Source organism: Serinus canaria, chromosome 7, assembly GCF_022539315.1.
Source record: "Serinus canaria isolate serCan28SL12 chromosome 7, serCan2020, whole genome shotgun sequence".
Classification (NCBI taxonomy): domain Eukaryota; kingdom Metazoa; phylum Chordata; class Aves; order Passeriformes; family Fringillidae; genus Serinus; species Serinus canaria.
This window is the reverse complement of record NC_066321.1, coordinates 14,994,741-15,018,479: the sequence shown is the minus strand read 5'-3', so window position 1 is coordinate 15,018,479 and position 23,739 is coordinate 14,994,741. Positions and strand designations below refer to the sequence as shown.

The following is a 23,739-nucleotide window of genomic DNA, read 5'->3' as shown; positions in this document are numbered from 1 at the left end:
ACAGGCTCCCCCCCGCCGCCACTGCACTCTCTGCAGTGCTGGGCAGTGAACCCAAGTCTCCCAGCTCTTGATTAATTTGGCATCTCTGTCTGGTGCCTCTTCCAGCCCAGGACACCTGGGTCCCCTTCTAGCCTCCTTTGGTCTGTGTGTTGGCAGGCCCCACAGCTAGGGATGCCTTTGCACCCCTGCTCCTGCACCATGTGGGTGCTGGTCCCTGGAGGTGGGTACCCATGGGTGGGTACCCATGAGACGTGCCCAAGAAGCCCTCCAGCCCGTGCCCCTGCCCCCCCCCAACAGTTTTCAGCCTTGGGGACAGGGAGGCTAATTGGGATGCTGCCAGTATGGAGCTGGGACTGGATTGTTTTGTGGGATGGGCTGGTTCCCTGGCTGGCAGAATGGCACTGGGTGGGCAGAGTGCCCCTCCAGCAGCAGGGTGCTGGGGGGGCGTAAAGCTGGGTGCTGGGCTGGTCCCCCTCTGGCACAGCGATGGTGTTGGCAATGAGACAAACAGAAGAGACTCTGGGGGTGTGGGAATCAAAGGGCCAGCTCTTTCACTAGAGAGGATAATTGCTGTTAATGAAGCCATAGAGGCCAGGGCAGAGTGGGGGGTACGTGCATGGGAGATGCGTCGGCATCCCTGTGCATCCCAGTGGGTCCCTGGGAGCGGGGGGCAAGGCCTCTTCCCGGGGCACCCTGCAGCAATGATGCTGCTTTGCATATGCAAAGGAGTTCATGGCATCATTAGGTCTCACTGTCACCCAGCAACTGTGGCGTGGGAGCCCCTGTCCTGAGGGAGCTTTTCCCACGGCTGCCGGGTGGGTGACGCCATGTCTGAACACACACACGTGTGTGTGTACACACCCACCCAGCAGGGTGGCACCAGCTCTGGGGGCTGCCAAGGCACCACCTGTGAGTGGCCCTGTGGGAGCAGGTGCCCAGGGAAGAGGGGCATGCACATGAACAAACCTGTGTGAGTGTGGGCACGGTGGCACATGGACCTGCGTATGGGAACAATGAGCCTGTGTCACTGCTCTGCTGTGGCTGCTGGGGACATGCGTACCTGCAGGTGTGCATGTGCATGCAGTGCAATGACACAGGCACTGCATGTTGCATGAGCAGCACCCTCACAGCTCCGGGGGTGTTTGCGCACACACACACACACGCACACACACAAAGAGACACACACACACACACACACACAGAGACACACACACACAGAGGTGTGCAGTGCACGTGCATGGCCCATCTCCTGTCTCTGTCTGCTCTGGGGAAACTGAGGCAGAGAATTTTGTGGGGAGGTACCCGGCCCCCTGACACTTTGGCACCCTCCCTTTTGGCTCTGGTGCAGTGGGCTGGAGAAGAGCGGGGCGCCAAGGCAAGGGGGGGCCGCTGGGCCTCTGCTTAATCTCATTAGTCTTGGCATGAAAAGGCGGATTTACAGGGGCTCACGTCTTCATCTGGCAGCGGGTGGGTGGGCAGGGCTGGCATGCTGCCAAGGGTTGCCCCCCTCCAGAAACAATCAACTGGGAGTTCGGGAGGAACACTGGCTGCCTGCAGCTGTGCCAAGACCCCTCCCTGTCCTCAACCCCCATGCATGAACACACAGAGTTCATGCTTGCACAGTTTGGATCCATTCTGCACTCAGTCACACTCGTGGCATCAGCTTCCTCTTGCTGTGAGTTGCGCCAGATAGGGTGGGCACAGCTGCTCATGCTCAGGGGGCTCTGTGTCCCTTTACACCCCTCCAAGACACACCTCAGCACACACTGCCTGGCATGCACCCTAAAACACAGCATGACAGCGAGACACCCCCAGCACTCGCAGCTCTCGCACGTACTCGGGTGTGCACATAGGTTTTCGTGCACATATCTGTGTACCCACACACGTGCAAATACATGCATGTATTATCTACACATTTATCTTTGTGCATTCACACGTCCTCATGTGCACACGAGTTTGCACACACACATGTGCATTCTAGCATCCTAACCCCCTGTGTGTGCAGACATACACAGCTGTGCCCACACACATGTGCTCACAGAGATGCTTGTGCATGGGCAGGTCCCATGTATTCACAGGGATACACAGAGATGTACCCACACGCAGAGAGGCATGAGTGTGCACACACATGTATGTGCTCACACACGTGTATGCACACAGCTGTGCACACCTGTGTATTTGCATGCACAGCACAAACAGCATGGACGCACACATGCACATCTGTGCACACAATCTGTGCATGCACACACACATATATGTGCACATGCACAAACGTGTGAACACACAAGTGTGTGCATGTAGTCACACACACTACACAGAGGCATGCACCGCCAGGGGGCGGCAGAGACTATTTAAAGGGGTGGATGCAGTGCCCCACCCCCCCCCCCCTCCCCTGTACCCCCATCCCCCCTCCATACCCCCCATCATCCCTTGCCCTGTACCCCATATCCTATAGCCCATACCCTGCACCGCAGCTGCAGAGTTCACAGCTACAGGTGAAGTGGTGTAGGGGACATGGGTGGAGGATGAACTGCCCAGGGGAAATAGGCAGGTCAGAACTGAGTGTCTGGGACCTGGTGCCACCTTGTTCCTGCTGACGAAGCCCCGTGTTCCCCCCAGCCCCAGGACCTGGAGGCCCCTCCAGCACACTCCTTCAAGATGACGAGCTTCAAGAAGGTGAAGGCCTGCGGGATCTGCCGTCAGGCCATCACACGCCAGGGCAGCACCTGCAGAGGTGAGCTGGGGCTGTGGGAACGCGTGTGCACAGGGACGTGCCAGGCAGGTCAGGACATCGGGGATGTGTGTGTATGCCTACATGCACGAGGATCTGAATGTGGGAACATGTGCCTATGCCAATCTGTGCACACACACGTGTGCCTGTGTGTTAGAGGGAGGGTTGTGGCCGTGAGAGAGTATGTGTGGTGCCTTTGTGGGTTGGGAAGGTGGCTGGGAGGCCAGAGTGGCCCATGGAGACACTGAGGTGTCGCACGTGTACGTGGCTGTGTGTCAGCTCAGTGAGTGTGCAGTGGCCACCACGAATGTGCACATGAGCAGGGGTCTGTGCACACATGTGGGTGTCACCCCTGAGCCGTGCTTGCTGCCCGTGGCACCCAGTGGGTCACAGGTGGGGCCGCGAGCACTTGCACGTGTGTGGTGTCGCTGAGCCCCGTGCGAGGGGCGGACAGAGGAAATGGGAACAATGAGGCTTCCTGTGCTGCAGGAAACAGGCCCAAGGGGAACAGGGACTGGGGTGCGGCCATGGCTGTGCTGCGTGGGGGGGACCCTTCTGTCCCCTGGGGATGGGACACGTGTCTTTGTGGGGCTACTGAGGCAGTGTAGTGGTGCCCTGTATAAGTGTGTGTCCCCAGCCATGGCAAACAATCCTGCACTGCCCATGAGCACATGCCCTCCGTGGGGCACGGGTGAAAATGTGCAGCAGCAGTGCATGGGAAGGAGGGAGGGAGCACAGGCAATGGCAGCACCCCTGTGGCACTCTCAGTCATGCCAGTGTCCATGAGACCCCATGAGAGGTCCCATGAGACTTGTGTGTGCATGGTCGGCCTCCACGTTGTTCACCCTGGCACTGGGGCTTGCACTCACACACACTCACTGGCACATGGGCAGCGTGTGTGCCCCAGAGCCACATTTGGTGTGCCTGCTGCTGTGCCGTGCTGGTGCCACCTTGAATGTGTGTGCACCGGTGCTAGGTGTGGGCGTCCCTGCACGCGTGTGCACATACTGGCAGTGCCCAGTGCCAAGGTGCTCTGCAGTGCCCTGCAATGCTGGATGCCCCTCCTTCCTGGCCTGCATGTGGGGTGCCTGCAGACTGCCCCCCGGCACTGCTCCCCCTCCTGCCTCCAATAACCCTCTCTCCCTCTGTCTTCCACAGGCTGCAAGCTCTCCTGCCACACCAAGTGCCAAGCCAAGGTAAGGCCAGTGCTCTAAAATGTCCCCAGCCCTGCCTGAAGGTGCTGGGAACTCAGAGGGAGGATGCCATGGTCCATGCCAGCTGACCCCACTGGATGGGCTGGTGGCTCTGGGCTGGTCATGGTGGCACTGGTGTCACCACTGGGTGAGGCTGACAGTGCCACCCTGCTGCCTGGTCACTGACAGCATGTGCCTGGCTGTGTATGAGGCTGGGTTTTGGGGTGCAGCCCTTGTCAGAGCAGACCAGCAGGTATCTGTGCCCCAGTGCCTGGAGCGGGGTGCCCTTTGCCAGGGTGAGTGCTGCTGCACGTGGGTGCCGTGCGCCGCGGCCGAGCGCTGCCAGCTGCGTGCACACAGGCTGAGCAGCTCTGTTGATGCCCAGCCAGGGGCGGATCTTGCTGGCAGGAGACCGTGGAACTGAGGATGCCCAGTGGTGTCTGTCTATCCAGTTCCTGCACCAGCAGAGGGGGACCCTACAGCAACCCAGGTTCTCTGAGGAGCTGGAGGTGGGCAGGGTGCCCATTACTGTGCTGCCGGGGCAGAGGAGGCTTCGTGTTCTTAATCCCTGGGGAGGTGTGTATGCCAGCTACCTCTGGGGCTGGCATCCTGGGCGGGAAGAGCCTGGCATGCCCCAGGCAGACAGCGTAGGCTGGGACATGCCTGTTCCCGTGCCCATTGCCTGTACCCAGCTGGGCAGGGAGGGAGAAGGAAGGGGAGGTGCTGTGCCAGGGGCCGGGCACACGTTGGGCTTTGCAGGGTGCCATGGTATGGGTGGTGGTGCAGGGCAGGCGCTGGCAGCAGCCCTGGCACCGAGCCCTGGCTAGGCTCTTGAGGGAAGTGGGGGTGTGGGGTACCCTGGGCCTTGAGTGGGCTGGGCGAAGGTGGCTGAGAGGCTTAGTGGAGCTGTGCCAGCCCCAGGACCCTGTGTCGACTCTCGGCCACCCCAGGACCTGGTGTCACCCCGGGCAGCCTGTGCCAGGAAGGCTGAGGCCAGGGAAGGTGGCCTTGCTGGGGTGCTGTGGGGAGAGCTGGGAGGGGCATGCAGGAGGGGATGCCTGTGGTACGGTGGCAGGGAGCATCTGCCAGTGGTTTCCAGGCAGGAGGGAGTGTCAGGAAGTGTGTGCGTCTGGGTGTGAACCCGGTGGGGATTCTCTGATGTCTGATAGGGGGTTGTACACCAAGAGGGGGGTCATACCAGGCTCTCAGCATCTGGCTGCACTGTGCGCATGGGCAGCCCGGGGCTCGCTCTCTCGGCCGGCTGCATTTCATTAGCCTCCATCACCCTTCCCACGCTCGCTGGAAGCTGGAGCCCCCTCGGTGGGGCCAGCTAGCCGAGGGGTTTGCTGCTGGGGGGAGCGTGCATGGGGCCAGGGCCAGGGGCCTTCCGCAGAGCTCCTTTGGGCCAGCGCCCAGGGAGGGGCTCCTCCGGTCGGGCAAATGGCCAGCTGACTCACACGACAGCTTGTTATTGTAGGGTCTCCGAGGAGGGTGCACGTGGGGAGGGGGCTTGGCATGGAGCAAAAATGGCCTCTTGTTTACCTGAAGTCCCTCATGTTTAACCCCTGCACCTCCAGGATACTTTGGAGAGGGAAGATGAACGCACCCCCAAAGTGCTGGCAGCTGCGCCCTGCAGTGCTTCCTCCTCCTGCCCTGGATATGCTGCCAAAGTCCTGGTGTCCTCTGGCTCTGGTGTCTCCTGGCCCTGGAATCTGCCCCACCATGCTACTGGCAGTGTCTGCTCTTTGGTCCCCATATTTACCTCCCTGGGACTTGCTCCACCTCTTTGTTCTGCCCCCTGGCACGGCCAGCTCCCAGCCAGCTGCGTCCTGGCCCAGCTGGGGGAAAGCCCCCACTTACAAACCTCAAATGGACCAGGTGTAGGGGAGGGGGGTGTGGGTGGGGTGTAAAAGAGTTGTACTCCTCGTAATCAGTGTGGGGTGCCAGGGGGTTCCATGGGTGTGATGGGAATAAGGGGAGGGGGACACTGGAGTATATGTGGGGACGCCTGGGAGCTTTTGGGGTGCTAGTGAGTGCCCCCTCCATGAGAAGGCAGTGAGCTGGCAGAGCTGTAGCAGGGAGGGCAGGACCTGTGCCCTGGCAGTGACCTGCATCCCTCAAGTTTCCATCCTGCCTGAAAGCCAGTGGGGCAACAGTGGTTGGAAACCACTGCCCTGTGCTGGCAGTGATGCTGGTGGGATGCCTGGTGCCCGTGGGTGGCTGTGGAGGGGCCAGGGCAGCTGCACACTCATCAGCTGGGAAGCACAACACTGTTCCCATGCCCATGTAAGGCCCTTCTTGCGCCCTGTGCTTCTGCTCAGGGATTTTTCCTCGCTTAGCAAACATCCCTCCCTCTCTCCGAGAGGGACGGTTGGATGGATGGACACTGGTATGTATGTGACACACACAGCCTGCCCCTCCCTCCCTCCCTGCACCAAAACTGCCTGCCCAAAGCTGCGGGGGTGTATCCTCCTTTGAAAAGCAGGGAAACTGAGTCACCGAGCCCTGTGTGGGGGCAGCAGGAGGCAGGGAATGTGGTGTGGGGTGCAGTACTGTGTCTGCATTCAGGCGTGGGTGAGCCTGTGTTGTGGGTGGCATGTGCTGGCAGTGGCACAGCCAGGGTCGGTGGTGACACTGCTCTCTGACCGAGGACGCTCCGAGCAGTGGGGCCAAGCAAGCATGTCCCAAATCAATGGATATCCTAGGAGTGTCTCTGTCCCTGGGGGTGCCTTCACTCTGACTGTGGCCAGATTTTGCCATGATGCTGGTTGGAGAGGCTGAGAAAAGATGAGGGACTGTGCTGCTTCCCGTAGTGGGAGCTGGCCCCATGACGGATGGTTTGGCTGGGGGACAGGGAGTGCTGTGGCGTTTGGCTGCCGGATCGGCTGGCGATTGCTGGTGCTTGGTTCTGGGAAATGGCGCCTGTGCCAGCCCCTGGGCCTGGCCAGGCTCCAGCCTGCCCTGCTCGCCACTGCCACACAGAGGCCCAGCAGTGCTGGGGGAGTGGGGGTGCTGGGCTGTGCCAAGAAGGGAAACTGAGGCAGATCACATAGCATGGGGCAAGGGACCTAGGGGTTGTCCCCCCAGTGTCTCTTCCTAGGGAGCTGAAAGAGTGCATTGGAGCCATGCCACACACATGTGTATGTGCCTGTGTATGTGAACATGTGTGTGTGACTGTGAGTGCTCAGAGATGCATGCACGAGTGCATGAGCTTCAGGGAAATGCATGTGTGTGCAAGAACATCCATCTGTGTGCGTGAGCACGCTCGCACAAGCAGGTGGTCACATGCATGTGCTCCCAGTTCACTGCCATCCATCCCTGCTGGCCTTGTGCCAGGCCTGGGTTGTTTTTCAAGTGCCCCCTATGATGGACTCCGGGGGAGGGCAGGTTTGTCCATCATTAAACCGGGGGCTGGAGCAGGGCCAGGGCTGGGCAGCGAGGCATGTCCCGGCCAGAGCAATCGCTCCCAGTGCCCGCGGCGTTGACGGGCCCTTGGATGGCTGTAGGACCCATGGCAAGGGGTGGTGGTGGGGGTGAGGGGATGTGCCACCCCTCAGCTAGTGCTGGGAATACCCCCTGCTTGTTAAGCTAGTCAGAACTAGGAAGGGAAACTGAGGCAAGGCATGGTTGGACACTTCCAGGAAGGTTTGACCCCTGGTGATTGCCACCCTCCAGCCATGCCATGGCCAGGGGCCCAGGCAGTGTTGGGGGATATGGCCAGACCATGTATTGCAGGTTCCTGGGGGCTGCAAGGAGGGAACATCCATGTCCCAGCTGTGGAAGACTCTTGTTATGGGATTTGTGGCTGTGCGGTCCCTGCTCCCTGCCCCAGCCACTCTGCTTCCTCCCCGTGCTGTCGAGGGGATGACGTACTGGTCACAGGGGAGCTGCCCGTCAGGTCCTTGTCCCTGATGGCCCCGTTCAAAGCCACCCCCCAGTGCTTTGGCACAGGTAATTAGCAACACCCCTGGTCTCCACAACAGAGGGGGTGGGGCGGGGGAGGGAAGGAATTGAGCAGGAATATGTCCTTGACCCTGGCATGGGCCCATCTGGGGTGGAGGGATGGGGAGCTGTGGGGCTCAGCCCTGCCCCGGTGCTGTGCCAGGTTGTATTTGTGCAGCAGGTCCTGGAGGGGGTTTTGGTTTTTTTTTTTCCCTTGCCTCTTTCCTTTTTCCCCTTCTTTATGTCACTGCCCAAATATTCGGCCTCTCAGCTCTGGTGGGGGGCCGGCTCGGCTGCTTGGAGGACTTGGGGCCCTTCCCTGCACCCTCGGGGTGCTGCACAGAGAGGATGGGCAGGGGAGAGGGGATGCTGAGACTGCTCGTGCTCGCTGCACTGGTAGAGCATTGGCCAGGACTGGCCTGGGATGTGTCACATGAGGCAGCAGGGACCACCAGCCTCCCTCCTTGGCAGCTCCTAGGGCTGCACCCATCTTCCCAGAGCCCTGTCATAGTGGGAAGCAGGGTCCAGGCCTGCCTTATTTCCCACTGGTTTTCTCCCTTCCCAGACCAGTTTGTATCCCCCATGGCCACTCCTCCTGATACCTGCCCTGGGAAGGGTGCTGGGTCCCTGGGAACTCCCAGGACCCTCCAAGAGGTGGCAGTGATCCCAAAACAGCTGAAAAGTCTGGCTCAAGAGGGGCTCTACAGACCTTGCACTAGAGCTTGTCTCCTGTGTCTTGTAATCTCTGGAGATGAACCATACCTGGGTGCCTGGTCCCCAGGTCTTTCTTCCACTGACATGTGGGGTAGTGATGCTCAAGGGTGTTTGTTTTGGGTCACAGAGGAGCTGTTTCATGTGAGGGGTGGTTTGTCTGGGGGGTGGCAGTCACTGGAGCCACTTTGCAGACTGCTGAACTTGTTCCCACTGGCACTTTGACCCTATGGCTCCGGGAGATACTTTGGCATCTGTAGTTCAAGGATGTTGTCAGGACTTCTCTGGCTGTGTCCTGTGAAAGGGACATGTCATGTCCCCAGGGGACAGTTCCTGTCACTACCCCGAGGAACCAGGACAGTGCTCTATCAGTGCTCTATCTACCAGGACAGGGATACTCTATCAGTGCTCTTCACTCACCCACTCATTTCCATCCCATTTAGTTGCTGATACTTTCCCATCTGGCCCCAGCTCTTCCTCTGCTGTTGTTTCCCAGGGCCTGGGAGCCATCCTGTGGTCTCCTCCTGAGGAGTTTGGGCTCCAGGGCCTGTACAGGTGTCTGTGCTGGAGCTGGGCTGGGGTCCATACTGTGCACTGCTGGTGCAGGATGTTCTTTGCCCCTCCATTCTTGTTGCAGCACTCCCATCTTTTTGGGATGCCTGGTTTTTGCGGGCTGTGGCAATGGTGGGACTTGTTTAGGGGTGTCAGTGGATCCCGGCCATGGGGTTTTTTCCCTAGAGTGGTGGCTGTTGGGATCTGACCCTGTGCTGTTGGGTGCTGGGGAGGGCAGAAGGACTGGCTGGTGCTTGCTTGGGAGGGAGATGAGGAGATGCTCTCCAGAGATGTTTGGCTCTGGTGCTTTGTCCTTGGCAGCAGGAAGGGTTCCCACAGTGCCTTTTGGTGCTCCCATCCCATGGCACTGTTGAAAGCTGAGGCATGGAGGAAATGGGAAAGATCTCCTTGAAATGTGGTGTACTCACAGGTGTGATGTCCCTTAGGGGGACTTGGAGGTGGGCAATGGGAGAGCCCCTTACCAAAGACTCCTCCCTGGTGACTTTTGAAGGGGTGGTGAGGTAGGAGGGGTGTTGGGGTCCTGCACCGCTCCAGCAGAGCCAGTTCCAGCCTTTTGGCTGAGCCCACGGCTTCAGGACGGAAATGCAAACAGGAACGGGGAGGCGTTGGGTGAGAAAATGTCAACAGCACTGGGCCGGGTGCCTGGCTCACCGCCTCCCTGGCCAGCTCGCCACTCTCTGGGCTGCTCCTGGTGGGCTTCCCCTCTTTGGGGTCTCCTGCCACTGAGCACTTGCTTGTTCAGCAGGGCTGGGGCTGGGTTGCCCCAGGGGCAGCAAGGGAGACCAGGGCTCCATCCATCGACATGCAGCCCCCTGAGGAGGAGAAGGAAAGAGGAGGAGGGGAGACAGGAGGAAGGCCGGGGGATGCTGGGCACACTCCAGGTTTGGGACAGGCTAGCTGGGACTGGCATGACTTTAGGTGCTAAGGGACAGACGGGGCTTTTCCAGCATTTTGGCTTTGATTTTTAGCTGAGAGGCAGGGTGATAAATCTTCACATCCTCTCCAACGCTGGGGGTGTGGGACACCCAAGGACCATTAGTTGGGCATTTGGTCCCGCATATGGCACGGGCGCACCAAGTTGTGCCAGGGGGTGCCAGGCAGGCCCCAAGCAGGGCCCCACACACCGGTCCCTGCCACCCCCCCGCCAAGGGCACAGGGACGCCGGTGGCGTCACGCGGGGCGATAAGGCCCCGACCCCGCTGCACCCCGCCGCCCGCCGCGGCCCCTCGGCACCGGCTGCGAGGGGCTTTGAAGGCGGAGGTGGTGGAGGTGTGGGGGGGATAATTTTTTTTTTTTTTTTGGGGGGGGGCTCTGCCCACCTGCCGGCACCCCTGCCCCAGGGCCAGCTGCTCGAGTCAGGCTCCCGGTTGCCTTTAAGGGCGTTTTTGGGGGAGGCGAGGGGAGCGGAGCGGGGCCGGACTTGGAGCGCGCCGTGCAGCTGGGGAGAGGGAAGAGGAGAAGAAAGAGGGAGAAGAAGCGAGAGAAGGGAGAGGAGCGGTGGAAAAAGTCGACCGGGACCCCATTCCTCCCCAGGGCCGGGGCCGGCGCCCCGGGCTCCCCAGCCCCCGGCCGCCCCGGGGGTGCGGAGGGGAGCGGGGAGCCGGCGGGACCTCCCCGCGCCCCTCCATCGCCGGGGTCCCGCTTCTGGGGAGCGAAACCCTTCGGCTCTCCCCCTCCTTCCCTCCCCTCCCTCCTCCCTCCCTCCTTCCTTCCTTCCTTCTCCAGGCTTGGCCCGGGGAGGGAGGGGGGCTCTGCCTACAGTCTGCCTTCACTCCTGCCCGCCCGGGCGACGCCGGGCTCCCGCCTGCCCCCCGCGGCCCCTCCGGCCGCCCCCCGCGCCCCCGGGCCAGGTGAGGCTGCGGTGCCGTCCCTCTCGGATGTAGGCAGGCGAGACCCCGGATGGATTTCGGGAGCGTCATGAACCAGGTACGGGCGGGAGGTGAGGGCGCAGGGTCCCCAGGCCCCCGGGAGGGAGGGTGCTGGAGGGGGTGTCATCTCTCCAGGGGGCGGGGGCCACGCGTGACATTCGAGGGGTGATGGGCTGGTGCGTGGAGGGGGGGTGCTGCCCCCCGGTGTTGGGGGGGTCCGCAGCTGTCCGTCACTGGAAGGGGTCTCGGGGTGCGGGGGGGGCTTGAAGAGGGCGATGCGGTGCTCGCAGAGAGGAGGACTTGGGCAGGGGGCGAGGGCAGGCTTGCTGCCGGCAGGGACCTGTGAGCGGCTCCGGGGGCCGCGTCCCCCGTGCCCCTCTCCCCGCCTCGCCAGGGCCAGTGACTCTCAGGGCGCTCCGGAGGGGGACACACAGGCTCTGGGGTTTGCGTCCCCCCCTCGCCTTCCCGAAGTGCGTAGGGACACGTCCCCGTGGAGCGAGGACTGCGCGGGAAAGCGGGGTCCGCCCCCGGCACCCCGCTCCCGCCCCGCAGCTGGGGGGGCGATGTCGGGCTCCTGTCACCCCGCGGGGAGGACACAGTGGGGGGCTGCCCCGCGGCCGGGACACCCTGGCAGCCCACGGGTTAACCCCCCCTCCCCGGCGGGACCGTCAATGGTTAAACTCCGGGTTAATGAGTGGCGAGGCAGCCCCGGCGGGTGCCAGCCCCCCCCGCTGCCCCCCCGGGCAGGGATCCCCGGCCCCTCGGCGCCGCCGGGCCCGCAGAGGGTTAACTCCGTCAGGGCAGGTCCCAGCGCAGATGTTTTTGGGCTGTGCTGCTGGGAGAGGAAACGACCGAGCGAGGGAGGCATCAGCCCGCTTGCGTTTAAGGGGAAAACAAGGGAAAAAAGAGAAGTGCTCCGTTCCCGGGTGCCTGAGCCCGCTCGGCGCTGGCGTCAGCCCGGGTGCGGTGGGTGACCCCAGTGCGTGTGCTTGGGGGACAGCTGGCAGGGACACTGGGGTGACAGTGGCTGCACCCTCTGGGTGCTCATGGCACTTGAGTCTGTGCGTTCTGGGGTGCAACCAAGCAGGCACCTCTTGTCCTTACAGCACGATGGCACTGGGAGGACAACGTGTGTCCTGTCTGGAGTCTGAAGTCACCCCCAGGGAAAGTGTATCTGTGGGAAAGGAGCCTCCAGCTCTCACCCGCTGTAATGAAGTCTCTTCTTAGTGATCCTGCTGGCCCCAGGCAAGGTGCTGGGCCTTGGAGCTGTGCTCACCCACGTGCCCTATTGGGGTCTCGAGTTGCAGGGGGGTCCATTTCCTTATGCCCTGGGGAACCCTCCTTGCTTTGCTACTGTCTGGTTCCTAGCCTTGTGCAGCCTGCTCCTGGGGTATCTGGTCACAGTGCCAGCAGACCCTGATCAGCATTGGAGCTTCCTTGAAGGGTTTTGGGACACAAGAGAGAAAGCAGCCCCGCAGCACAGCTCCTGGGTGGGGGGAGTGTATATTTGTCTCCAATTCCCTCATCTCCTCAAAACTATGGACTGGGGAGACACCAGTTTTGGAGGTGCTGCTCAGCATTTCAGGTCCCCTGTAGTGTGTTTTCAGCTCTGTCCTGCAGGGTGAGGACACAGCACTGACTCCAGTCTCCATTTGCCTTGGGCCTTTCCCGTTCTCACAAGTAGAGCCCCTGGGCTCAGTACTGGGAGGCTAAGACCCCTTAGGGGCAGCCAGGGCTTATTTTGACACCTTAACCACCCCTTGAGGTAGGTCCCAGGCCCATGGGCACTGGCAGATGCCCCTGATACTGTGAGGCTGCCAAAAGTGTGCCATGGGGTCTGAGTGCAAAGAAAGGGGCTTGCCTGATGCTCCACCAGAGTGGATGTGTGGGAAGGATCCTGCCCTGAGCTGAGGGTGGGGCACAGCGTGCTGCCAGGCTGGTGTGCTGACCAGTCCCATAGGAGTGCCCGTGCTCCGTGTCAGAATCCATTTGTTGATCAGTTCCATGTGAGAATCCGAGCGCCGGCCAGTCCTGTGTGGGAATCACTGCTCTGACCAATCCTGCATGAGAGTCAGTGCTCCGACCAATCCCCTGTCAGAATCCAGGGCTTGACCAGTCCTGTGGGACAGTCTGGGGAGTGATTAATCCCGTGTAAGAATCCATGTGCTGGCCAATCCTGTGTGAGAATCCGTGCATTTACTGATCTCAGGTGAGAATCCATGCACAGACCAGCCCCAGATGAGAATCCAGTTGCTTCCCAGTCTCATGTGAGAATCCATGCATTGATCTATGCAGTGTATGAGCCTGTTCATGGACCAGTCCTGATGAAACCCCCTGCAGCAGAGTCTGTCCCAGCCAGTCCTGGTGTGACTCTGTTCCCAGCCTGTCCCTGGTGCAGAAGATGCTCCCTGGCCCATCCTGGTGTCCCCATCCTGGGGAGTTGGTGAGGGGCTGGGGGGATCCTGGTACTTTTTCTGGGGGAAGTCTGGTGCAGAGGGGGGCATGACCCCATGTTCTTCCTTAGGCTGGTTGTGGGGTCCCCATGGGCCTGGGCTGAGGCGTGTCCCCGCAGTGGGGTGGCAGCACACATGCGTGGTGCTGGGGGCAGAGCAGGGCAGGGCTGGGGCTGTGAGGCCAGAGCCAGGCAGGCGCGTGCTGGCCCGTGGAGCTGGATCCAGACCTGCTGCCTCCAGATGTTGCCTTTTTAGGCACTGGAGCACAGCATATCCCTGCCTGTGGCCGGCCCTGTGCTGAGCCAGCGCCTGCAAGCAAAGTAGGGACAGTCCCTGTCCTGGCCATGTGGAGGCATCTCTGTCCCCCTCCTGACCCCCAAAAACACCCTTCTCCCCCCACACAGGGTCAGGGATGCTACCTTCTCTCCCTTCCCCTCATCTGCACTTGGCAGCACTGAGGCTGATTGCTGAAACCGCCCCGGAGCCAGGACCTGCCCTTATTTGGGTTGAAACCAGGGCTATTTTGGTGCAGCTGCCTCTACTGCAACCCCTTGAAGCTTCTCTGTACATTGTTTTTCCTGTCCTGTCCCATACCCCTGTGCCAGGGCTGCTGGCCAGGCCAGCCATGGGCTGCTGTGGGCCATTACTGTCCCAGTGTGCTGTGTGTCCCAGGGTGTCATGGGGTGCCAGTGGTGGCCTCCATAGCCACCGTGGGGTGGAATGGCTGGTGTCCCCTGTGGCGTTTCATCCCTGATTTGCAGGGCTGTGTGTACTGGGTAACCTCTGTCCTGGTCCTGCTGCCGCCTTCCTGGCGGGGATGGGCCACAGGGCGGCTCCTCATCAACATACCAGGGGAGAGACCGGAGATACCGTTTGTCCCAGTTCAGGGGACATCCCTGAGTGGCTCTTTGCCCTATGGTACTCTCCCTGGTGCCCCCAGCATCTTTTGAATGCAGGGGCAGGGTAGACTTGATGGCCTCTGCCCTGGCATGAGTGCTGTCCAGGCATGGAGAGGATGGCACAGTGACAGTCTCTGACCCAGCTGCAGGGTAGGCTGGGGATGCTAGGAGGGAAGCCTGGGAGCAGTGGGACCTCTGTGCCCCAGCATCAGCCCAGTCTGACTCACCCTGAGCTGCTGGCCAAGCCGCTCCCTGCCCTTCGGCGCATCTGCCAGTTACCCCCACCCGGTGGAAGAAGTCCCAAAAGCAGCACCCCTGGGTACTGGTAGGGGCAGAGAGGGGCTGTGGGGTGCACGGGGTGCTGCCTCCTCCCAGGGACCCCCATGCCAGGGGTCTGGGGTTCTCTGTGGCTGCCCTGTGCCTCACACACTGGGGCTGTGCTAGGCAGGGTGGAGCTGGAGAGGGGGGGAGCGGGTGTGCATGGAAACATGCCGTCCTCCTGCCGGGGACATGTTGCATAAACAGGAGTTTTGCCAGAGCTGCAAAAAATGTGCGGGCAGGAGCAGCTAGCACGTGATGTGGGCAGAGGGTACCTGACCCCTGTGCAGGGCAGGGGGGTGACCAGAGCACAGACACTACGGTCCCTTATGCCTGGCAGGGGAGAATGATGCTGCAGCTGGAATGGGGAGCAGGGGTGCTGGAGAGGGAAAAACCTCCCCCAACATGCCCAGTTTAATGGTGCCAACCTGTCCCCCCAAAAACATCTTCTGCTGTGAGGTGCCTGATGGCAGCTCACACTGCCCCACACTGTGGCTGAGAGAGGGTTCGGCAGGGCTTGGTGGCTGTGGCTGGGCTGGAGGGACTGGTAGATCGGGGAAAGGCTCTGGGAATGGCTGGAGAAGTTGCTGTGGCCTATGGCTGTCCCTGGGATCCCCTTTACTTGAGGCAGGGTCTCGAGGTGAACAGCGAATCGTGGGCTGCATGGGGAAGTGATTCACAGCTAGCTGGGATGTAAGTGGCACAGAGCTGAGATGAACTTGCTTGGGAGGAAGTGGTTCCTCACAGGGTGATGTGGGACCCCATGAGGTGGGATCACATGGGCTGAGCAGGCATTTATGCTGCCCAAGCATTGTCCTGTGGGATGCCAGTATGGCCACTGAGTCACATTCCTCTTTGACAACTGCATTTCCAGACCACAGGGTGGCTTGGGCAGGGGAACCATTTACAGGGCTGGAGGGAGTAGGGTGCCTTGATGCCCTCTCTTGGGGTCCACATTCCTTCTAAATAGTGGGGCCGTGAATCTGGCTTACTTTGGGGGCGTCTGGGATGTCAATGTCCCTTTTGACAGCGTGTCTCCAGCTCCAACCACACCAGCTGGACTGGCTTGCCAGCATCTCAGTGCCTGGTCATGGGAAGCATCTCTGGTGTGCAGGGGTCTGTGTGAGGGCTAGGGTGGCTGGTGCTGCATCTGCTCCTGGCATAGTAAGGGTCAGCACCAGCCCGGATATCGTCCAGCTCCGGAATGTTTATCGGAGCTCCTGGGGAAGGGAAAAACAAAAACCGCCACCCAAAGGAAGGGATATGCGTCAGCAATGGGCCTGGATCACCCACCGGCAGCCGGCCGGGCCGTGCTGTGGGCTGTGGGCCAGTGCTCGCCCGCCTCCAGCAGCCCAGCTGGGGAGACCCCTGTGCTGCACTGATCCCGCGTTCCTGAATCGCAGCGCCGCTCCATGGAGGTTTGTTTTCCCCCAGCCCTGCTGGCATCTTGCAGGCTGGGCATACAACCCACGGCGATGTTCCGCTGGAGCAGGACCTGGCAGTGGCCCTGGGCACTTCCATGGGTGCAAGGGTTGTTTTACTGAGGGAGGAGGAGGGAGAGGAAGGAGGTGCTGAGGGAGAGAGGTATGAGCAGTGGTTGCCGCATGGAGAAGGCTCTGAGGTGTCTCATCCCTGCATAGGAGGTGGATGTCTGGGATGTCTGCATTCCTCCAGCCTCGCTCAGTTCTTGTGAAATGGTGCTGAAGTCCTGTCAGGATCTGTGGTGCAGAGGTCAGTCTCTGAGCTGCAGCTGGAGGGGTTAGGTGGAAGAGGGGTCTCGTGAGCTACCCTGCACCATGGTGGTGTGGCCAGGGACTGTCAGGGGTTTGCCAGCCAGATGTTTATTTCTGGGCTTGGACGCGTCAAAGGTATCGAGTTTCTCTAAGGTGTAGTGACAGCTGGTGATGAGCGAGGGAGCCCATCATCGCTTTCCAGCGGAAGGCTGCAGGGTGTGCCCAACCCTTTATGAGACATCAGAGACTCCTATCACTCCTGACCACGGGGCCTCATTTACTGGGAAAGTGATTTTTCTGCTTGGCAAAACTCGGGTCTCAAGGCAGCAACTCCTGGGATGTGGCTGCTGGGAGGGATGGGGCTGCGACCTGGGGGGCCGAGTGGGCGGGTGGGGGACCATGGGGGGCTGGTGGGGTGGGCGGCAGCCCTGCTGCGCCTCGTTCCTCGCATTCCTGGGCAGGGCTGCTGGGCGGCGGGGTCGGCGGCGGGGGCCAGCCGGCAGGAATGCAAACACCGGTGAGGGGGAGAAGAAAGGCCGCTGTGTCTGCCACGGCAAAGCGAAGCCTGGACCAGGAGTGTGCCGGTCCCCCTGCCTTTCCCACCCCTCCCTGCAGCGGCGGATGCAGGAATCCCTGAGGACAGAGATGGTGGCTGTTCTGGGGGTCGCTGCAGGGCTGTACAGAGTGATACTATCACCGGTCCCGTGGGGCAGGAGGGGTGCTCGTACACCTCTAGGTCAGGAACTGGACTTCCCTAGGGAGGGGTCCATTGTCTGGGACAGGGTCTTCCTTCTTCTCCTTGAACTGGGAGCATGTTTGAGCCAAACTTGAGAGTGGGAAACAGCTTTACATTCCTGCAGTCCTTGTAAAACTGCCTTTCTGGGATGCGAGAGTGCCATACAGCCTGAGCTGCTGTCTCCTGTGGATGGGAAGAGTGGTGTCGGGTGAGCACAAGCCCATATTACACATCAGAGAATCCTTAAGGGCAGGGAAATAAAACCACAGGCACCCCAGTTTTTTCCCTTTTCCAGCCAGAGGTGCATTTGTAGTCTGCAAACTTCCTCATGCCGACAGCAGAGGAGGACTGGGCATGGACCCTACCTGGCTGTGGGACCAGTGTGTCCCATTGTGGAGAGTTGTGCATTTCCCCCCATCCCTGGCCCTGTAGCTGGGGCTGGGCGGGGGTCAGGGGCGCTTGTTGAGCATCCCCGGGGGAAGAGCACGGCAGCGTGCAGGGCACGGTTCGGCACAGCCCTCGCCGGCTCGGTCCGCAGCAGCGGCTCGCTGCCGCTGCCGGAGAACATTCCAGGGAGGCTGGCGCGGGGCCAGCGCCGCGGGGCAGGGAAAAGGGCCTTTTATGGAAGCGTTTCTGCATTAGAATAAAATCATAATAATAATGCGCAGGGGAAGGGAGCGGGAGGAGGAGGAACCCCTGAAGAAAACAGTGAGACGGGATGGGAACAGGCTGGTAGCTGGAGAGGGGAGCAGGCACTGGGCATTGTGCTCTGGGGACCAGGATGGGATGGGATAGGGGTGCTCCAAGTGGAGTGCTTGTGGTAAATCCTTCTTTTTATGGCCGGGGGCAGGAGAGGCAGAGTGGGGTGCAGTGGGTCCCCGTGCTGCCATGGTAGGGCACCAGCCCCTGAGTGGTGTTTGCCATCTTGGCTCCATCCTGGGATGGGGCAGGGGATGGCTTACTGGGGCTCACTGCTCCTGGTGGGCTTTGTAGAGGACAAAATGCCCTGAATCACACCCTCCCTCTACTGCTGGCACCTCTGGACCAACACAGAGCTGGAGTGCCTGTGCCCGCTGCCCCAGCACCTACGAGGCACTGCATCTCCCACCCTGGCATGCTGCTGCTTCCCTATGGACTGGGGTGCACACAAAACCCAAGGTTAATTGTCAGTAATTGCCGCTGGTAATTAAGGTAACAATAGCTGGGTTGTTCAGCTGGCGGCTGCAGGAGCTCACGAGGCTGGGCTGGGGTTTGTTCCAGGAGCTGCTCTTGGCACCAGGCACCCGCCCTGCGCTGTGCCATGCTGTGCTCGCAATGCCCACCTGGGCTGGGGCTGGGGCTGTCCTGGCTCCCTGGCCAAGGATGAACGGCATGAATGGCACAGCTGCCATGGCCCTGAGCCCACTCCCACTCCCAGGAAGCCAGCCTTGACTTTGGGATGATGCCTTTGCTCCTGCCTGGAGTGGCAAGGCCATGGATGCCCCTGTCATTTCCTTGGTTGGGTGTTGTATTCCCTGTGGCATAGGTGGGGGATGAATGCTGCATTCCAGCCTCTACTTGTGCCCTGTGTTGGACAGGGTGTTCAGGGACTAATCCTGACTCTCTTCTACTTCCTTGCAGGCTGTGACCCCCTGCTCCCCAACTGGCAACTATGAGCTGGTAAGTGACCTCCACTGTGAGCCATGGGTGACAGCCAGGGCTCTGGGGATGCTGGAGCATCCTGCTCTGGGTATGGGGCTTTCTCTGTCCTGGGGCTTCAGGATGTGAATCTTCCACCCTCAAAAACCACATGGGTCCAATGCTGAGGGTAAGGGCACCCCCATTTTGGATCTGTGCCCCTCACCATTGCTGGCTGAAGGGCATCCCACAGCTGAGCAGCAAAAGTTGGAGCAGCCTAGCTATCACGGGCCTCCTGGAGCTGGAGCTTTCAGGGAAGAGAGGCTTGCAGGGTTGCTGAGAGGGACAGGCAGATAGGATGTGACCATCCAGGGCTCTGGGGTCCCCTGGCCTTCCCTCCCTGGCCAGATCTGGGGCGGTTTCTTGCGCACCCGGAGATGGCCGTACCAGATGTGCCTTTGGCTCCGGGCGCCCAAGGCCGTGCATTTGAGCTCTTGTTATTGTCACCCTCTACTATTGTCTGTCCTACGGGCCTTCAGTAATCTGCTGGAGCCAGGGTGACACAGGCTGTTCCCACCCTGTTCCCTCTGGACGCTAGCAGAACAGCTGGATGCATCATCTCCGTTCACCCTGTCCTGGGGAGGGCAGGTGTGGGGGTACTGGGCAGACAGCCACAGTCCTTTGCCACACGGCTCCAGGCCATGGCTGGGCTCTGGGGGCACCAGGGCACTGGGATGTCACCTGGGAGCAGGGCCATGCCCAGCAAGAGGTTTGGGAATCATGACACGATGGTGCCTACCAGGCAGAATCTTGCCAGCAGAGCAACTCCCCTGCCCCATCCCCAGCTTGGTGGTGCTGTGGCAGCAGGCAGAGCAGGCACGTGGCAGCAGGGAGACTGGCATAGCCCGGGGCCAGTGCAGCAGCCCTTCCTTTTTGCTCCAGACGTGTGCCAAGGCTTGCTGGGGCAGGCGCCGGGTAGAGGAGGCCCTGGCAGGGTTTCAGCTCAGGCTTGGCAGCCTGGCAGTGCCGCAATATCTGTGCCTCACATGGGGCCCTGGGCCGGCAGCTCATGGCTGAGCACGGGTCTCACCTGAAAAGTGAGTGTAGGGGATGACCACCTGCAAGCTCTGAGAGTGCTGTGAGAGCCCAGTGAGCAAGGGCATGGGGTAGGAGTGGAACATGCTGCCTGCCCTGGGGCCCCATGGTGGTTATCTGCCGTGGGTTTAATCTCTGCCTGCACCCCTCACCCCTGCCAACCTTCTTGGGCACTTATCGACAGCAAAAATATGTTGGCTTCTAGCTGGGACCGTTACTGTGGCTTTGGGAGGAAATTGAAAGGGTTTGCCCTGCCTCATGGATGGAAATGTCTGCTCTGGCCCTGCTCCCAAGAGCAGAACCGTCTGGTTTTGGGGGTGACCTCCAACCTCTTGGTCCCAAGACTCCCATCTGGTGACCTGCTCTGCTGGGTCCTCTTGCTGTGCCACCCCCAGGCACCACAACCACCATTCCCAGACAGAGGTATCTGTCTCCTGCTTCTTATGTTTGGGGTCCAGACACTTTCCCCCACCCCAGGAAGTTAATTCCTGTCCCCAGCCTCCTTTCAGAGCTCTCTCCAGTGGCATGTCACCAAATTTTCCCCTGTTTTAAGCATCTCAGACCCTGGCTCTGCTCCCACTGGGGTCCTTCACTGGCCCTGTGGGATCAGGCTTATCCTGGGGAGCTGGTCCTGCTGGTGTGGTGGCCAGTTGCCAGGCTGGGTGTGGGACTGAGCTGGGCTTGCCCTGTTGTTTACTTCCCAGCTGGAAGGTCTGACCATGGAGAATCCATCTGGGATCCCAGAGATGTGGGGGGCACCAGGTGCCCATCATGGAACAAGCTCAGGGTTCAGCCAAATGCTTCCCATTGGAAACAGTGGTCCAGTGCCAGTGGTGGTGGCTGAGAGGCAGGATGGCAGCATCCTTGGTACTTGAGTATCCAAGCTCTGCACTTGGGTTTTGGGGGATTCCCAGCCTTTAGGAAGAGAGGACGTGTTGGCAGGCAGGGAAGGGAACGGAACCATGGTGCATTTCCTAGGAAGCACCAGAAATAGCCAGGGGGTACTTTTGACCCTGGCCCTGCTGTATGTGTGTGTGTCCTTCTCTCAATCTCTTCTCTCTTGCTTGCCTTTTTCTCACCCTCTCCTTGCTCCTGTCTGCAGCCATCCCTGGGGGAGAGCATCACCAAGCAGGTAGAAGTCCTGGTAAGTGCAACCAGTCACGGAGGCTGATCTCTGTCTCAGGTCCTCTTGGGGTCACTCGCACCTGTCCCATTGCTGTAAACACTCCCTGCAGCCAAAATCGCTCAGCCTGGAATGCTCCTGTAGTTTCCCAGTGTACCTGGGACCCTGAAGTCCTCTCTCCCAGCCAGCCAAGGTGATGGTGGCCATGCCAAAGGCCAAGTGAGATGCCCAGGGTTGGTGGCAGAGGCAGTGGTGGAGCCCAGCACTGGGGGCTGAGGCTTTTGCTGCAAAGCTAACTTTCCTGTCTTGGAGCTGTTATTTAATCTGTGGACATGAAATTGCTAAGACAGTGTAGACAAATGCACTGCCAAAGTCAACGAGGGCAGCTTCCCCCCTGCCTGCAGCCAGCTTGCTGGCCTCCCTCTGTGTTGGGGCTGGGACCCAAGGGATGGAGGCATGATGGTTCCCATGAGGAAGAGGATGAAAGCCTTCCTCACCTGAGATCTGGCTTTGCCTAATCCCTTTGGTTGTCCAGGACATGTTTCCAGCCCTGAGAAAGAACATCCTCAGAAAAATCCAGTTAGAAGCCTCCTTTGCTGGCTTTGCTGTCTTTCAGAAAAATTCTTGATATTTCTGAAGCCTTTCTTGTGCCTTTCTTCACTCTTTCCAAGCAGAAGGGACCTGCAGATTTTGGGTGCTGCCAGGAGCTTGGGGGACATGCCAAGCTAGCTTGGGACTGGAAGGCACATTCTTGATGGGGTTGGCAGAGGGATCTTCAACCCGACAGGACTGGGACCAGCCTGTCCTGTGCTGGGCTGGACTGGACTGGGTTATACTGGTTTGGCTGGAGTCTCTCTTCACAGGGGACGTTTGCAAGGTCTCCCAGCCCAGTGGCAGGCAGGAGTGTTTAATAACAGAAGCACAGCTCCTATCAGCTGATTGCAGGCTGACTCTTCCTCGTGCAGGGGCTGGCGGCAGAGATGCAGCGCGGCTGCGGTTGGGGGGTGGGGAGCATGGCAGAGCCCGGGGAGCAGGGCAGAGCTCAAGGGCTCTCGCCGGGACAAGGGACACTGGAGGGCCCTGGCTGTGGGCACCCGCTTTCCTGGGTCTGGAGGGTGCCAGGAGTGGACCTGCCATGGCGTGGAAATGGATTAGCAAGGGGCTCACTGCTATCCAGGTATGGGGAGGGAGAGGGACTCTGGTGTCCCCACCTTGCTTGCCCTCCTGTTTACCCATGTGGAAGCTGGGCATGATTCCTGGTTTCCCCATGTCAGCTCTCTGTTGGGAAAGGCTGTGGTTTTGGGAAGCTGCTACAGCTGGATGACGTGACTTGGACTGATGGGGCTCCCCTGAGTGTGGGTGTGGGTGTGGGACCCCAGAGATCTCTGTTATGGACGTTTGAGGCACTGCAGAAGCCATGGTGGGGATCCCATCCTGATCATTGGTGGGTGATGCAGGGATGAGCCTGTATTCAGGTTCAGGCTTGTTCCACACACCTTGGCTCTCCCAGGAAAGGTTTTACCTCTCTTTTTGTTGTGTTTTACCTTCTTATTTGCCCTCAGCAATGCTGGGGGTTTTTTGGGTGAGCAGGCATTTTGGGACACCCTGAGGAAATACTGGAGGGGGAATTGTCACTACTGTTCAAGCACCTCTGGGCACTGAAGCAAAGCTGCTGCCTTCTGGAACTGCTTTGGCTGGGAGGGGTGACATTGTCCCCAGGCCTCAGGGTTGCTGAGCGTGGCTCTGCTCTGCAGGGCAACCTGACCTTGAGAGGGGCATGCAAGGCTGGTGGAGGGTGACACTGGCTGTCCATGGGAGCAGCTCTGAGACTGTGCTGGGTGGGCAGAAGGTGGCAGGTGAAGGATGTCAGGGGAACTGCTCTCCCACCTCGTCCTGTGCCCTTTGGTGTGCTGGTTGTGGGATGCTGCAGCCCTGAGGAGAGTAGCAGCAGTCTTGCAGCTCTGAGGACCAATGGGGCATCCCAAGAATCAGCTTCAGGATGCATCTCTTATTTCTGATCCTTCCAGGCGTGTTGCCTGCGTGAGATGAGTCTTTAAATGACTTCTGCTTATTAGCTGGAGATACTAAAACTAATGAGGTGCAAGTGTGTTTTTCCTCAGCGGCTTTTTTTGGAAACCCTGCTTTGTTTTTCGGCTGAGGTCACAAAGTCACAGAACAAGCCGGCTGCAGATGAAATTTTCGAGGCCGGAGAACATGCATAAATAGAAGTTTCCTGCTCCAAGAGCTCAAACATTTCCTCCAGGCGTTTGGCTTGGTGGAGCTGGGGCCAAAGCAAACTGTCGTGCCTGGCTGGCTCCTCGATGCTGCTTGAGCAGTGAACCTGCCCCTGCTCGATGCAGGGCCAAAGGAGCTCTGTCCCACAGCCTGACGGAGAAAAGAGGGACTTGTGACATGCCTGAGACTGTGTCCACCTGCTCAGCATCTTCCCAAAAGTTCCTCTGGGACCCTTTGGCAAGGCACTGGCCCCACAGTGGGCATGGCAGCTGGTCCCAGCAGCACTGGGGTTGTGAGAGTTTAGTTTTGCATGTGGGATCTGTCAAGCTGCTTGTGGCATTGGGATGCTTGGTGGGCTTTGGAGACAGTGATATTTTAGGGGTGTTAGGATGCTCAGTGCAGTGTGGTGGAGGTGGTATGCTTTGGCAGCACCATCACACCCAAGTCTAGCAAGACCCCTGTGCTGGCTGTGGCTGGGTCATGGCAGTAACTTGCTTTTCCTCTCTGACTCT

General features: G+C 60.0%; 1 protein-coding gene across 13 annotated transcripts in view; it reads left to right on the top strand.

Annotated features, from left to right (window-relative positions):
* The window catches only part of TNS1 (tensin 1), a 68,999-nt gene that overhangs the window by 3,970 nt on the left and 41,290 nt on the right, over positions 1 to 23,739 (top strand). For 7 of the 13 annotated variants that reach the window (XM_050976621.1, XM_050976619.1, XM_050976622.1 and 4 more), the window contains 3 exons: positions 2,620 to 2,734; positions 3,890 to 3,927; positions 18,778 to 18,816. In XM_050976621.1, coding sequence (XP_050832578.1) covers positions 2,620 to 2,734; positions 3,890 to 3,927; positions 18,778 to 18,816 — 192 coding nt within the window. Of the gene's footprint in view, positions 1 to 2,619; positions 2,735 to 3,889; positions 3,928 to 10,387; positions 11,077 to 15,685; positions 16,107 to 18,777; positions 18,817 to 20,971; positions 21,014 to 22,004; positions 22,170 to 23,739 lie in introns of those variants that run through there. The other 6 variants (XM_050976624.1, XM_050976623.1, XM_050976627.1 and 3 more) reach the window with 4 other exon arrangements.